At 45.8% G+C, this 15,963-nt stretch overlaps 1 protein-coding gene across 1 annotated transcript; it reads left to right on the top strand.

The window, feature by feature from the left end:
- Positions 1–8,773: 8,773 nt before the first annotated feature.
- LOC123401239 (sucrose:sucrose 1-fructosyltransferase-like) lies at positions 8,774–12,282 on the top strand. The gene is made up of 3 exons (XM_045094989.1): positions 8,774–9,568; positions 9,693–10,576; positions 11,359–12,282. Exons 1-3 carry the CDS (start codon positions 9,124–9,126, stop codon positions 12,055–12,057), a joined length of 2,028 nt encoding a protein of 675 aa, XP_044950924.1. The 5' UTR covers positions 8,774–9,123; the 3' UTR covers positions 12,058–12,282.
- Positions 12,283–15,963: the final 3,681 nt, after the last annotated feature.

Below are 15,963 nucleotides of genomic sequence, written 5' to 3'. Positions count from 1 at the left end.
TTTGGTGGGTGGAGTCCTTCTTTCCTTTCCCACCTCCTCCTTTTTTTTCTTTTCTCTTTGATTTTCTTCCTATGGCGCATAGGGCCTTCTTGGGCTGTCCCACCAGCCTACTAAGGGCTGGTGTGCCACCCCCAAGGCCTATGGGATTCCTCGGGGTGGTTGCGCCCCCCCCCCCCCCCCGGTGAACTCCCGGAACCCATTCGTCATTCCCGGTACATTCCCGGTAACTCCGAAAACCTTCCGGTAATCAAATGAGGTCATCCTATATATCAATCTTCGTTTCCGGACTATTCCGGAAACCCTCGTGACATCCGTGATCTCATCCGGGACTCCGAACAACATTCGGTAACCAACCATATAACTCAAATACGCATAAAACAACGTCGAACCTTAAGTGTGCAGACCCTACGGGTTCGAGAACTATGTAGACATGACCCGAGAGAATCCTCGGTCAATATCCAATAGCGGGACCTGGATGCCCATATTGGATCCTACATATTCTACGAAGATCTTATCGTTTGAACCTCAGTGCCAAGGATTCATATAATCCCGTACGTCATTCCCTTTGTCCTTCGGTATGTTACTTGCGTGAGATTCGGTCGTCAGTATCCGCATACCTATTTCAATCTCGTTTACCGGCAAGTCTCTTTACTCGTTCCGTAATACAAGATCCCGCAACTTACACTAAGTCACATTGCTTGCAAGGCTTGTGCGTGATGTTGTATTACCGAGTAGGCCCCGAGATACCTCTCCGTCACACGGAGTGACAAATCCCAGTCTTGATCCATACTAACTCAACGGACACCTTCGGAGATACCTGTAGAGCATCTTTATAGTCACCCAGTTACGTTGCGACGTTTGATACACACAAAGTATTCCTCCGGTGTTAGTGAGTTATATGATCTCATGGTCATAGGAACAAATACTTGACACGCAGAAAACAGTAGCAACAAAATGACACGATCAACATGCTACGTCTATTAGTTTGGGTGTAGTCCATCACGTGATTCTCCTAATGACGTGATCCAGTTATCAATCAACAACACCTTGTTCATAATCAGAAGACACTGACTATCTTTGATCAACTGGCTAGCCAACTAGAGGCTTGCTAGGGACAGTGTTTTGTCTATGTATCCACACATGTAAATGAGTCTTCATTCAATACAATTATAGCATGGATAATAAACGATTATCTTGATACAGGAATTATAATAATAACTATATTTATTATTGCCTCTAGGGCATAATTCCAACACATTGTCCTTTTTAATTGCATCCGATCGGCATTATTGAGCTGCAAGGACTCAAACTCACCGCGAAGCTTCATGATCTGTTTCTCCACATGACAAAGTTTTCCTTACTCCACTTACGAAGATCATACATGACCGCTTTTAATGAAGCTGCAACGTTCCCCAGATCACCAGAAGGTTTCACTTTGGCCCAAGCCGCCGTGATAACGTGGGAAAGACGGCAATCTCGTTCTCACATGATTTCATACTTGGGATTCCCCTTCCAGCGTTCGTCAACCACCTCCTCCAGATGCAGGAATAGGGGACAATGATCAGATCTTGGAGAAGTTAAGTGCTGCACTTTAGCATAAGGAAAAAAATCCCTCCAATCATCCGAGGCACACACCCTATCCAAACGGACCCGAGTATTACCAAGCCCCAGGCGACCATTATCGTATGTATATGGCACTCCAGAGAACCCCAAATCTATCAGCTAACATAGTTCGAGGGTATCCCGGAAAGCTTCCATTTGATTTTCACGTCTAGCCGTCCTGGAAAAGTGCTCATGCTGCCAAAGGGCTTCATTAAAATCCCCCCCCCCACCATCCAGGGCAGACTAGACACTGCCCTGAGTCTGATCAGATGATCCCACATGCATTGCCAATTCTCCACACGGGGCTCCCCATAAATAAAGGTTGATCTCCACTTCTTCCCTGATCCTTGATCAGTGATAGCAACATCAATGTAACGCTGGCACGAATCTAAAACAGTGACTTGATAGGATTCCTTCCAGAACAAGGCCAAACCACCACTATGACCAATACAGTCAACACCACTAAAACCCTTTAAACCTAACCTCCACCTGAGACTCTCAATTTTCGCACAGGTTTGTCTTGTTTCAAGAAGGAAGACAAAGCTTGGGGAGTGGGCTTTTACAAGAGCCCCAACTTCACGAACTGTCCGGCGGTTCCCCGCCCCCCGGCAGTTCCAGAATAAGTGACTCATTGGGAATGGCGGCGCTCCACCTGGGAGCCCGCCGATAGATTATCCGAGTCTGTTTGAGCATCATCTTTCTTTGCACGTTTACTATCTGAACTGGTTGTTGGAGATTCTAGGTTTGCCATGTCCTTCCCATCTGTAATCAACAGAGGTTTCCCACCCTGATTAGGCTCCACCACTTCGTCATGTTCCACTAGTAGACGCTTGCGAGCTAATTTATCCACCTCCATGGCCAACGGGAGGTTCTTCTTAACATGGCTAGACGTAGTATCTTTCAACTCCCTGTCGAGGGGCGATACACCTTTGCAGGTCGACACCTTGGCGGCACGGGGGACTGGTATAGGTTTGTCAGAGCGGGCTGTTCCCAGTCGCCCTTGAACTCCCCCGGGGGATCGGCATATAGATAGTCACCAAATTTGAGATCCCGTTCCTCATACACGCCATTACCACATTCCTTGTGATCATGACCAACAATACCACAAGCTTTGCAAAACCTTGCTAACTTCTCATACCTGACAGCATAGACTGACCTCACCTTACCTTTGACAATGCTCACAAATTTCGTGAGGGGTTTCCTGACATCATGCTTCACCCTAACACGGATGTAATCACCCCTGGAATTACCTGCTATTCTTGTTTCCAAAATTTCCCCTGACAATCTCAGTAGTTTTTCAACCACATCCACTCTGCAATACCCATCCGGGAGCTTATGGATCTAGAGCCATATGGGCATATGAACCATAAGAACATCTGTTGCCTCAGAGTAGCCATCATAAGGAGCAAATATCACAGCCATATTGCGGAATAGCCACGGTCCTTGGGACATGATCCGGTCCCAGTCACCAAGGCATTGGGCTTGGATCACAAATAGGTTGGCGCCGATGGGACGGAATCTGAGGGGTTTAGCCGTGTTCCAAGCAGCTCTCATATCCTTGAAAAACGCAGCCTGACTAAAGTTCTTGTATGTTTGAACCCTAGCTAGGGCAAGCCATGGAATCTCATCTGCTAGATCCGGAGCTTCCTCTTTCACGATCACATCATCGAACTCTTCCTCATGGAGATCCAGCTTCTCGAAGAAATCACCTAGTTCCTCGTCTTGCTTTTCCTGGGAACCCAGGTTTGTCGAGGAGAACGCATCCGGTGCCGATGCCATGGCGCATCACAGGAGAAGAACCTCCGCCGAGAACGCAGAGGCGTCAAGGACGAAGGGGAATAGGCAACGGGATCGGGCAGGACGCAGGCGGAGGGCCGACGGCAAACCAGGGCGGGCGGAGGACCTACGGCAGGAGAGTCGCCGCAGGGATGTTAAACCCTAGCTGTCGCTAAGGGAGTTTTGTGTGGTCGTCACAAGGGTGTCATCTAATATATAAGACGGAGGGAGTAGATGATTAATCTCTTGATTAGCGTGTAGCTCAGCTTGGCTAGGGCAGTGGCAGCGAGCAAGCACACATGCCACACATGCATCTCTTCTTCTCTTACCATACATTGCACGGCCACGCCTAGACCTTGTAATAGTTACATAATCACCATAATGGCGATCTAATGTTGCAATCGACCCTTTAACCGTTGGTGGTGTGATCCCTCCTAAACTCTCTCACTATATGCCAATATCGAAATTCCTTTGCATTATTACACTTATTATATTTGCTCGTTGATGCGCCCACATTCGGTTCCAAAGCCCACATTCGGTTCCAAAGTCTGGCGACTTGAGCTTGAGATCACACTGCCATGGTAGACTACCCAATTGATGATGAGATCATGCGACATGGCAAAGGACTCATCTGGTCTCCAACACCCGGCCATCTCCGCCGCCGCCACGCCCTGCCTCCCTCTGCCCCCTACGATGTTGGACAACTCAGTGTGTATACACATAGACATAGGAAAAAAGGCACAAGCAATGAGAGTAACAGGGGCAACATCTGTTTTATATATGACATGAGTCAGATATTTACACAAAACCGTCACCTATAGGGCTAGGATAACAAGTCAATACCACTTTGTGGACAACTCATGCAGAACAAGTCGATGTCAGCCTGACAAGCGGGCCCAACTAGTCAGTTTCTGTGAGAGTTGTCCTCAATGTGGTATCGATCTGTTATCCTAGCTTTATATGTGATGGTTTTACGTAAATAACTCACACACGAGTCATAAGCATCAAATTCGATGATAGAACATTAACCGTAAAATTGCTCGTCACAAACAGCCACATTTATATCCTAGGCATGATAACAGCGCAGGGAAGGATCCGAGGAAGCCATCAATTTCGGTTCACTCAAATATTTGTTGGGAAAAGTCGTTACCTTGTCATGTAGGGCGTTGTGGATTGCAGTTAGCAAGAGTAGGTTCCGTTCAATCCGGACAAAATTGGAAATATATATTTCGTTATTGCACTATATATATACTAGTGCAGTGGTGAATATTGAATCTGATCCTCGGTGATCAGGTAACATGTGATGCGCCTCCTAAAGGCCAGCCCATAGTATAGCTCCTAATCGATCCCTCTTATCCAGGAGGGATAGCTCATTTGATCTGCCACCCATTCATGTTTGTTTTCTTGTTATTGTGTGTAGCTGAAGCCACTACAGGACCCCCAATACCACCTACTGTAGTTCAGAAAGAAATTGTTCCTTGGCCTGACTAGCTAGCTGCTGATTGGCTCTGGTAGGTACGTCAAGATGGATGCATCCCTGTACAATTCTTGTCCCTCTATCTCTCACCGACAATCGTGAGTCAGGACCTCGCTGATTGTCACTGGAATACCAAGACACTCCATGTGAACGGTGCATGCGGCGCACCGAGTGCCTGCATGCAAGGCAAATTGTAGGAGAGACCATGAATTCTTGCCCAAGGGGACAGGAGTACACGAGAGTCCTATAGTAATTATGCTATGTCTGTTATTAGTAGTACAAACAAAGTGTCCTGCGCAGTGCACAGACTAGAATTTTTTCAAAGTTAAGTTACATCGAAAATTCCTTGACCTTTTATTATGAGAACATACAACCTCCGTATCAAAATAAGTGTAGCGAATTTTGTACTCCCTCCGTCCGAAAATACTTGTCCTAGAGATGAATGTATCTAGACTTATTTTAGTTATAGATACATTCATTATATTCATTTTTAGGACAAGTATTTCCGGACGGAGGGAGTATTATTTTGTGTAGGGGAAAATAAATGACGTCACATTTATGAATATTTGAATTTAAGTCTAAGCTTGTGTTAGTCTAGGCTGAGGTATAGTTCATGTAGATTTAAGTCTAACCGCATCGTTGGCTTTGTATATAATATAAATTCACATGAGGCTGTCATTTTTGCAGCGACGAGAATGCTTCTCAATTGTAGCGACCCCTTGGAAGCTGAAATGGCGGCCATGGATGAAAGGCTACGTACGGCTTGCACTCCACTGCTTGGAATTGCCGCTAATTGAGGACACGGACTGCCACCACCATACATTGCTAGCTTAACCACGCACACAGCCATTCATCCGTGATCCATCCATCATGGATGATCCGTGCTACCCTCTTCCGTGGCTTTGTTCGGTGATGCGGAGAGGAAAATGAGAGGCTTTCGTTCTACGAGGGTACGTACTAAGAGCATAACATAGGAGGGACCTCCATGACTGCCCATGCTGACAGTGCAAGAGAATCCGATCGGTTTCGGTCCGCTGAATTATTTGTGGGGCCTTATTCTCACTTCAAGGAATCCACATTCCTGTTTTTGATTTGCCAAATGTAGTCCATATGCATGTTTAAGCTAGATATAGCGAGGAGCACATAAAAATTGCACTAAACCCAAAAGAACAATGTTTGTATGGGGTAAGCGTGGTCCAGAAATCACGATTAGGAGGGCGAGTAATCACGATTATAGGTGGAGGTGGTTATGCAATAGGATCAACTAAGTGGATTATTTTCCTTTTCAATTCCGTGACCAGCTTCATTATCAAATCGTAGCTACTCCGTCTTCCCAATTAATCATCAATCGGGCAACTAGTCGGCCGGCTGACGACCTCTAGGATACAAATCTCGCTGACATGTCATCTAGTAAAGTGTAAGGAGGAGCAAAAGTGCATGGATGCGTGTACTGACCGAATGGCGCACGTCAAGGCGGAGCGAAAATTGGCGCCTCTCATGGCCAGGGGTTGGGTTCGACAAATTTTGGGCCGCTTGAATTAGGTGGAGTGGATAAATCCGACCCCTAGGATAATATTATTGCCATGTCGATGTTGATGGGTCGATAATACCGCAAGAATTGTTAGAGCAAATACAATAGAGTTGAGTCAGTTGGCTATAAAGAATACAGTAGTATATATATTTTTCTTAGTTGAAGAAAAAAAAAAGAGAAGAAAGAAGGTATGCGGCCTCTTAGTTAAGAACTAGCTTTAGTACGTGCTCCTAAACATTTTGTGAGAATAAATGGTGGACCATATAATTAAAAAGTAGTATACTCTTTTAACCAAATATTATACATGTTAGTTATAAGATGAACTATAAGTGACATGTCAATGCCTTAACCATGCTCTTATGGTGTTAAGTTTATGCAAAAGGACATATATCGATCATATATGGGTAGCTAGGACAGTGACACACATGGGCCTGCATTTTCGATGGTGCGGATCTCTCTTCATCCCTGGTTATATTTGTTCACCTATCGATTCACATATTTGTTTTGTTTTTTCTTTTTCAAATGAATGGGTCGTTTTGTGCATGTTACACGTACCTAGCTAGTATTCGTCCCACGCCATTGCTTCTTGTCGTCCGCATCATGCACGATCAAATGCATGTTCTTAGTCCTTGTCAGCATCATTTCGGACATTCTGGATCATCGAGCTTGCATCTCTGCAGTACAAATTTCAACGAGCAGTGCTCTGCCGACACGTTGTGGCCCGGTGATCCATTGGTCGAGTGTCATGATATGGCACCTGCCAGATGGAGTCCTAACACGTGGAGTGATCCACAGCCAGGAGTAGCTAGGTTCCATTCAACTCGGAGAAAATTGGACGAAATGCTTAAACTGCCATGCATGCACCGCATGAATCGCGCAAAGGTCTCTATCCTAATTCCACTAGAGCTCTATACAGTACGTGTTGAGCATTATTGTACGTGCGATGATGTAGACGCTGGATCTGCCGGAGCTTCTCGGTTGGTTGGTTCCTCTATATATCCATCACCATTACGATCACCCTCCAAAAAAAGATTTAATTACCCATGTTGCATAGTTTCTTCTCACTGATTAGTAGTATGTGTTGAGCCTAACCTACTACCGATTGCTACTTATTGATAGTAGTTAGCATCATGCATGCAGAAGCAGCAGGAGTGCAGGACCAATACATGTTGCTTGCTGAACTAGCCACTGGCTCAGGTACATCCTCTAGAATCTCTTGCCGACAATGGTGAGTCAGCACGTCGTGGCTCTTCATTGCAGGAGTATGGGTGTGGCGTGCAGCCAGTGTGTGCAATGCAACGGTGGCATTGTCATGACCAAAACGGTCTCTGCCACTCGGCATTGCTTAACCACACACACATCCTCTCCATCTTCTATTGTTTGTCGTCGTCGTTGGTTTAGAGATGCAGAAAAGGAGGCTTTCGTATGCGGAAGAGTGTGTAACCACGGAAGGAGTAGATTACGGCTAGCTGGCTGGCTGCTGGGACCGCCATGAGACCAGGAGCAGCCCATCGGTTTCGGCTCGCTGAATTATTTGCGGGCCCCTTTTTCTCTCAACAGAATCTATGGCTTTACACATGGCTCCTTTTTGTTTTTTTGGAAAAGGAGGTTAAACTCCCGGCATCTACAACAGTATCTTTATTAATTATTTCATAAATGTCTGACAAGAACATACAACAATTTATTCGAAGTCGTCACTCATACCTACAAACTCGATAATGTAGAGTGCTTTCACTCACCATATCTAAAATCGGTGTCATCGGCAATCCATCCACATAACGTATCGGAACCATCAGCCGGTGCAACAAACCTAAAGTGCAAACCAAATGCACATTTTTTAGAGTTCGCCATCATCATCATACCATTTATCCATCTTCAGGAGAGAGATCCGCACTATCTTTGTCAGGCCAGACATCAGTTGACGTCACCACAGCGTCCAATGGTTGCTACATAGTGGAGACACTAAATTAGCTGTTTGTTAACTCTGCCAAATTGCACTGATTTCATGTCAAGAAATTTTTCGCCTTACCTAATTAATCGGTGGGTATAAGAGCATCCCTGGTCCACACCCCCCCCCCCCCCCATTATTAATCACCCAATGAATAATTATGAAATAGATCGAAAGTTTCTCACATAAAAAAGATGTTTTGTTGATAAATCCTTGGTAACTAACTTTGCAGATGGACCAGAAATGCTCTAACAATGCTAGCTCACCATAGTAGTAAGAAAAAAAATCAATGTGAAGAGAAGAGTTTAAGCCGACGTGGCCGGCCGCCCAATCCAACTGGCCACAGAGCAACCGTGTCTCTTGCTAATTAACAAGTAACCCAACACAATCATACATGCATGCATGGAAGGATCTGAACATGTAGAAACCAACACGTATCCAGCTCAGCCAACGAGCAGAAGTTTGGTTTCTGAGGAGAACAATGAGTGAGTGCGACAGGCCGTGATCATAATCGAGCTGGATAACATGGCCTGGATGATGGATGATGATGATTAGCACTGACACTCCGGGCCCGCCACGCCGCCGGCCGACGTGGCCGCGCCGGGTGCGCCGGTGAGGCAGTGGGGTGGCGGCTATAAATGGCAACCCGATGGAAGGAGGAGCTCCTCGGCAAACACGCGCAGGCGCACACCTTCTTCTCGTTCTTGTCAAGATTAGCAGAGGTGATAATCGATCAGTCCTCCCACCAATTCCTCTCCCCCTTCTTTGGATTCTCCTCCGTCTTTTCCCATGTCAATGGAGGCCGGAGACCGCGGGGCGACGCCGGCGCCGGTGCCGTGGTCCTACGGTCGGCTGCCGGACGATGACGAGGCCCAGGCTGGGCGCGCGCGCCCTGACCGGACCGGGCCGGTGTGCGCTGCAATGCTCATGACTTTAGCCGCCGTGCTCCTTGCTGTCGCCGCGCTCGCCGGGGTCAGGCTTGCCAGCGAGCTGCCGGCGTCGGGCATCGTCATGTCCGGCCACCCGGCCGAGGTTGACGCGGCGCCGTCGTGCACCAGCAGCCGGGGGCCTGAGTCCGGCGTCTCGGAGAAGACGTCCGGCGCCGGTGCACACGGCGGCATGCTTGGTGCCGACGCTGGCGGCAATGCGTTCCCGTGGAGCAATGCCATGCTCCAGTGGCAGCGCACGGGATTCCACTTCCAGCCCGAGAAGAACTGGATGAACGACCCCAACGGTACGCATCTCGGAGTTTCCTCTTTTGTTGCAGTAACGAAATTGATGACAACTTTTCACTTTCCTCAATCTTGTTAGAAACTACATGAAAAACTCACTTCTTTGTTGCAAAAATGCAAATGCAGGTCCCGTGTACTACAAGGGATGGTACCACCTCTTCTACCAGTACAACCCGGACGGCGCCATCTGGGGCAACAAGATCGCGTGGGGTCACGCCGCCTCCCGCGACCTGCTCCGGTGGCGCCACCTCCCCGTCGCAATGTCCCCCGACCAATGGTATGACATCAACGGCGTCTGGTCGGGCTCCGCCACCGTCCTCCCCGACGGCCGCATCGTCATGCTCTACACCGGCTCCACAAACGCGTCGGTCCAGGTCCAATGCCTGGCCTTTCCGACCGACCCCTCCGACCCTTTGCTCATCAACTGGACCAAGTATGACAACAACCCGGTGATGTACCCGCCACCGGGCGTCGGGGAGAAGGACTTCAGGGACCCGACCACTGCATGGTTTGATGGTTCCGACGACACATGGCGGCTCGTTATCGGCTCCAAGGATGATCGCCATGCCGGCATGGTGATGGCTTACAAGACCAAGGATTTCATCGATTATGAGCTTGTCCCCGGGTTGCTTCACCGTGTACCGGGGACGGGCATGTGGGAGTGCATCGATTTATACCCGGTTGGCGGTGCAAGGGGCATCGATATGACAGAGGCAGTGGCGGCCGCGTCCATGAATGCGGGCGACGGTGTTTTGCACGTGATGAAGGAGAGCTCGGACGATGACCGGCACGACTACTATGCGTTGGGGCAATACGACGCGGCAAAGAACATGTGGACCCCACTGGACACCGACGCCGATGTTGGTGTCGGGCTGAGGTATGACTGGGGAAAGTTCTACGCGTCTAAGACGTTCTACGATCCAGCAAAGAAGCGGCGGGTGCTATGGGGGTGGGTCGGCGAGACCGACTCTGAGCGCGCCGACGTCGCCAAGGGATGGGCGTCGCTCCAGGTACTTGACCCTTTCAACACGTTCTTGTTGTGCAAATATGGTTACATCAATTGGTACGGTTGATTAACCTCCAGTAGTTGATTCTTAAGAAAAAAATTGTTGCTTTTGTGAGTAATTTCATTTGCATGGTTAGGAGCGTTGCAAACACTTTTTGTTGGGTTCCATAGACACGTCGGCATATGGCAAGGCCCGGTGGGCCATGGCCAAAGCATGCAAATGATAATAGCAGCCACTTAGAATAAATCATGGATAGATAACATCATCGCATCTAAAGCAATGTTTGCTGTCATCTCGTTGTCAAGTGTCTGTTAGCTTCCTTGAGCTTGCATACAGCTCAAGATAGTAGCAGGCTGCTGTTGGGATACCAAGTTTGGTAACCTGCTGGTGCAAGTTTGTTGATAACAATTTCTTTTAGCACGAACCAAACTGGGTTTATAGTTTATATAAAAGAAGAAAAAGGTCATGTCCCACAAACAAACTCGGCATACCCATTGAATCAATCATGTGGTAGCATGTGGTCTAGTGGCAGGAAAATGTTGGGAACTTGGTACTAACAACAAACTAAATACTAAATAATTTCTGTTAGTACCAACTAAACTATGATTAGACAAGGAAAAGGGTTGTCTTTGTCTGCTTACCCCACTGTTAGTTAGCAATTCTTCCCGCTCAGACGGTGAATGATACCTAGGATTATTTTCTTTATTGTCAATGATTGATACCTATGATACTTTGTTGAGTAGTTATCAATTGTTAATCAATGTTGTATAATGTTAATGTTACAGTCGATCCCTCGGACGGTGGTGCTGGACACCAAGACGGGAAGCAACCTCCTGCAATGGCCGGTGCGGGAGGTGGAGACGCTCCGGACCAACTCCACCGACCTCAGCCGGGTCACCATCAACCACGGCTCCGTCTTCCCGCTCAGCCTTCACCGTGCCACTCAACTAGACATCGAGGCCTCATTCCACATCGACCAGCTAGATGTCGCCGCAGCCAACGAGGCCGACGTCGGCTACAATTGTAGCACCAGTGGCGGGGCGGCGGGCCGAGGCGCTCTCGGACCCTTCGGCCTGCTCGTGCTCGCCGATGCCAGGCACCACGGTGGTGATGCGGAGCGGACCTCCGTCTATTTCTATGTATCGAGGGGCCTCGATGGAGGCATGCGCACACACTTCTGCCATGACGAGACGCATTCGTCTCGTGCCAATGACATTGTCAAGAGGGTTGTTGGCAACACTGTGCCGGTGCTGAACGGTGAGGACCTGTCAGTGAGGGTGCTGGTGGACCACTCCATCGTAGAGAGCTTTGCAATGGGCGGGAGGTCCACGGTGACGTCACGGGTGTATCCGACCGAGGCCATCTATGCCAACGCTGGGGTGTACCTCTTCAACAACGCCACCAGCGCCCGTGTCACTGTAACCAGCCTCGTCGCCCACGAGATGGACTCCTCCTATAACCAGGCCTACGTCGCCTCGATGTAGAATGAAAACAGAAAGATCATATTTTTGATAGCATATACATATATGTGTAATTTCCTTTCTGATTTTCTCCTCACTCCCGCTATCTTTGTTTCCCTTTTCATTTTTATTATGTCTATTCATTGTCAAGGTCTTCCAAAAAGTTGTAGTTGAGCTAGTGGAAGATGCCATGATATGCAAAGCTAGAGCTGTATATGTACTACATCAATCAAATCAATTTTTACAGAAGTTTGTTTTCTTTGAAAATTTCAGTTGGTTCCATACTGTCTCACAGGCTACGTACAATTGCAGAAGGACAGTGTCTATGTATACACACAAGCATGAAACTGAATTTAATCAATTGCTGATGAACAACAGAACCATGATGTTGAAAGTGGCTGTTAAATCTGAAAAAGCCCGAGCGCAAGTTCAGCCCTGTCGGTATTGCTCTGCCCATCCTTGATGGCACCATAGTTCTTCACTGACATATATAGATACAATTGTTCCAGAAATACGGATTAACTGCATTGATGTCCCAATGTGGCTTATTTTTCCTTACAAAATCTTAAGAGTAAAATAAGAATTGGTCATGAAAAGTAAAAGTCACTCATGTATCATGACAATCCTTGTTATGTATATCTCAACCGACAAATATGTACATGACCCAGAATTGAAGTCTCGTGTGAACAATAATAACATGGTTTATCATACTGACATTGGAAATTGACAACATAATACACTAATACTAGAACATTCTAAAAACAATAAAATACTCCCTCTGTAAAAAACAATATCAGTGTTTGGATCACTAAGAGTAGATCACTAAAGTCTTAGAGATCTAAACGCTTTTCGTTTTTTTGTTTTCTTTTTTTTTTCTATTTTCTTTCCGTTTTTGAATTCATTTTTATTTTTTCATCAAAAGCTCAGATATTTAAAAAATATTCGCGTTTTTATCTTTTCTTTCATTTTTTCTAAAATGTTTCAGTTTTCAAAATTTCAAAAAAATGTTCTCCTTTGAAGTTTTGTTCACAAATTTGTTAAAAAAATTGTTTCGGGAATTTCAAAAAATACTCGTGTTTCAAAACATCTTTCAGTAATTACAAAGTTTTGATTAGAAGTTAAAAAATGTTCGTGTTTTAATAAATGTCCAGTAATCCTAAAAAATGTTCTCATTTTCATGTTTTATTATGTTCCTGTTCTCAAAATTTGTTCAGGAATTTAAAATATGTTCCGAACAAGTTTTGACATTTTTCATAAGTTGTGAAAAAAACTGCAATCATTTTAATTTTAGAACATTTTTATGAAAGAAGAACATTTTTGAAATTTTAAAAATATTTTCAAACATGAACTTAGTTTATAAAATAACCTTAAAAAGAAATAAAAAAAGAATAAACAATAGAAAGTAAAAAAAAAAGTAAAGAAAGAAACAAATATAGAAAATTAAAAAATCAATAAAAAATCTTAAAACCGGTTCAAGAACCTCTTAGAAGGTTTTGAAAATCGATGGTAACCCAAATTGGGCCGGCCCAAATCTTCCCGGGGGTTGAGCGGAGCCTCCCCTATTTGCCGTAAAATGCGGCGAACAGGGTTTTCTCTAATTGGTACGTATGGTAAGTCACCGGTTGTCAGGAATAAAGTTTGATTGTGTGCAATTGCAAGATGCAGAGGCAATAAAAGTGACATTTTATTTCATCGTCTAAAAGCACATGTACATTGTGCTACCACCTTTAAGAAAATGAATTGCTACAACATTTTTTTCTTTTTTACTGTGAAGCTGTGCTGGGATGGCAATGGGTACCCATCACTCGTGTACCTTGTGGATAAAAATTCTATTAAGGCAAGGGTATGAGCCAAACAAATACACGTGGGTACATAAATGGAAAATTTTCAATACCCATCGGGTATAGTGGGTAGGGTATGGTTTAGTATAACCCATACCCGTGTACCCATATACCCGCATATAATCTAGAAATTAGGCATTAAATATTATTTATCCATATATTAGACGTATTATAAGTACATAAATCCCCCAACTAGCCAACATCCAGAATGTGTTGTTGTTTATGAGTATGTGTTTCAGTTAGGAAGTGTTGTTTATAAATTATTATTATGATTTGTAGTTTATGACTATGTTGTACTCAAGTTGACGTGTTTCAAACCTGAGAAATTTTATCCGCGGGTATCCATTTACCCTCACGGGTGACGAGTATGGAAAAAAATTATACCCATCAACGGATATGTGTATGGATGATGGGTACGGTTTTGGGTTGACGGGTAAGGGTATGAGATGGCTCCACCCATAACCAAACCCGACGGATGTCATTCGTAGCTATGTAGGCATGGTCATAGGAGGACTACTACTCATGGACTACGAGGCTGGTGGCTGTGTCCCGGACGCCTGTGGCATTCTTGAAGAGGTATATCCTTGCACTGGCATAGATAACCTCGGTCGCGTACACCCTTGATCTCGCCGTCCACCTCTTACCCATCGTGAAGCTTCCAATGATGGAGTAGTCCACTAGAACTCTAATGGATAGTTCCTCGCCGTGGATCACTGGTACAACATTCTGGTCGACCCCCTTGACGATGTCGTTGGCATGGGATGAGCACGTCTCATCCTGGCAGAAGTGTGAGCAAGTCATCGTCGATGCCTTTAGCCGATAAAAGTAGACGGCGATACAATCTGCGTCACCCCGGCCCGCCGCCACCACTTGCGTTGCATTTGTTGCTGACAACAACATCCTTAGCAGTGGAGACATATAGCGGATCAAGGCAGAAGGAGGCCCCAATGTCAAGTTGTGTGGCATGGTCAGGCCCGGCCCTGAGGGGGGGGGGGGGGGGGGAGGGGCGGCCGTCCCGGGCCCCCGGAACCTGAGGGGGCCCCAACTCAGGTACGTGTGAGCACCCAACCCCCAATCTGCCGAAGATGCCATTAGAGCAGTTAGAGAGTAGCTGCGGTATGGCTCGAGGAAGAAGAAAGCTGAAACGGTGTTTCTTTTAGCTACTTGGGCTTTGGGCCTTTGTTTCCTTTTGTTAAATTGTGGGGTTAAGTGGTGGTGGGCTTTCCCTGAAAAAAGTAATGGTGGGTTATGTGTAAGAAAAAGTAATGGCAGGCCACACCAAGCTAGAGGAGGGAGACGAGCACATTTGTACAAAACTTATAAATTAAAAGAAAGAAGAAGCTTGGTGATTAATTGACATGCTTGCGTGTTGCCTGGCATTACAACCCTGACAAACTAATATGTCTTTCTTTTTATTGTAAAATAAATCTATTTTTTTATTTTACAAGCATAGCAAACTAATATTGTATCTCGATAAGAAAAATAAACATATCAAATTTAGTATATGTGTGGTGTCCATAAAGAAAAATATCGTAGCGGAGAGCCAAGAGCAGCACACACGATGACGACAGACTGACGACATGGATGTGCACTATGGTCATTCTGTATTATGAATTGAGAGTTGACTGTTCTACTTTGGTGTTAATATTCATAAGTGTGATTCTAATTGTTATTTTGCTTCTATAAGTTTCGTATATAGGAAAAAGTTTTTTCACCCATTCAGTTTCTTCATACATAAAATTTAGTGTGTGCTCTGTCACCATGTTTCCACGTAATTTGGGTGCAAATGGATAAATGTAATTTTGATGATCTCTAGTGCCTCGTTGTGGCGACAAACTCTTGATATCATGTTGGTCCCGGTCAAAAATGACCCATCACCGCCCTCAACGAGTCCTATCAAGATGCAGCTACATCATGCACATTAGCCCCCGCATCGACATGATCTCATAGAAGATATGCATCTGATTCTCTTTTCATAGATATCATTGATAAAGATCTTGTGTGCAAAATTACTAGAATCTTTTTGGGAAGCTTCTTTTCTATCTCCCGGGCCCCCGAAATCATAGGACCGGCCCTGGGCATGGTGTAG

This window comes from Hordeum vulgare, chromosome 6H (genome assembly GCF_904849725.1).
Source record: "Hordeum vulgare subsp. vulgare chromosome 6H, MorexV3_pseudomolecules_assembly, whole genome shotgun sequence".
Taxonomy (NCBI): Eukaryota; Viridiplantae; Streptophyta; class Magnoliopsida; order Poales; family Poaceae; genus Hordeum; species Hordeum vulgare.
This window is presented reverse-complemented; position numbering and strand designations above follow the sequence as displayed.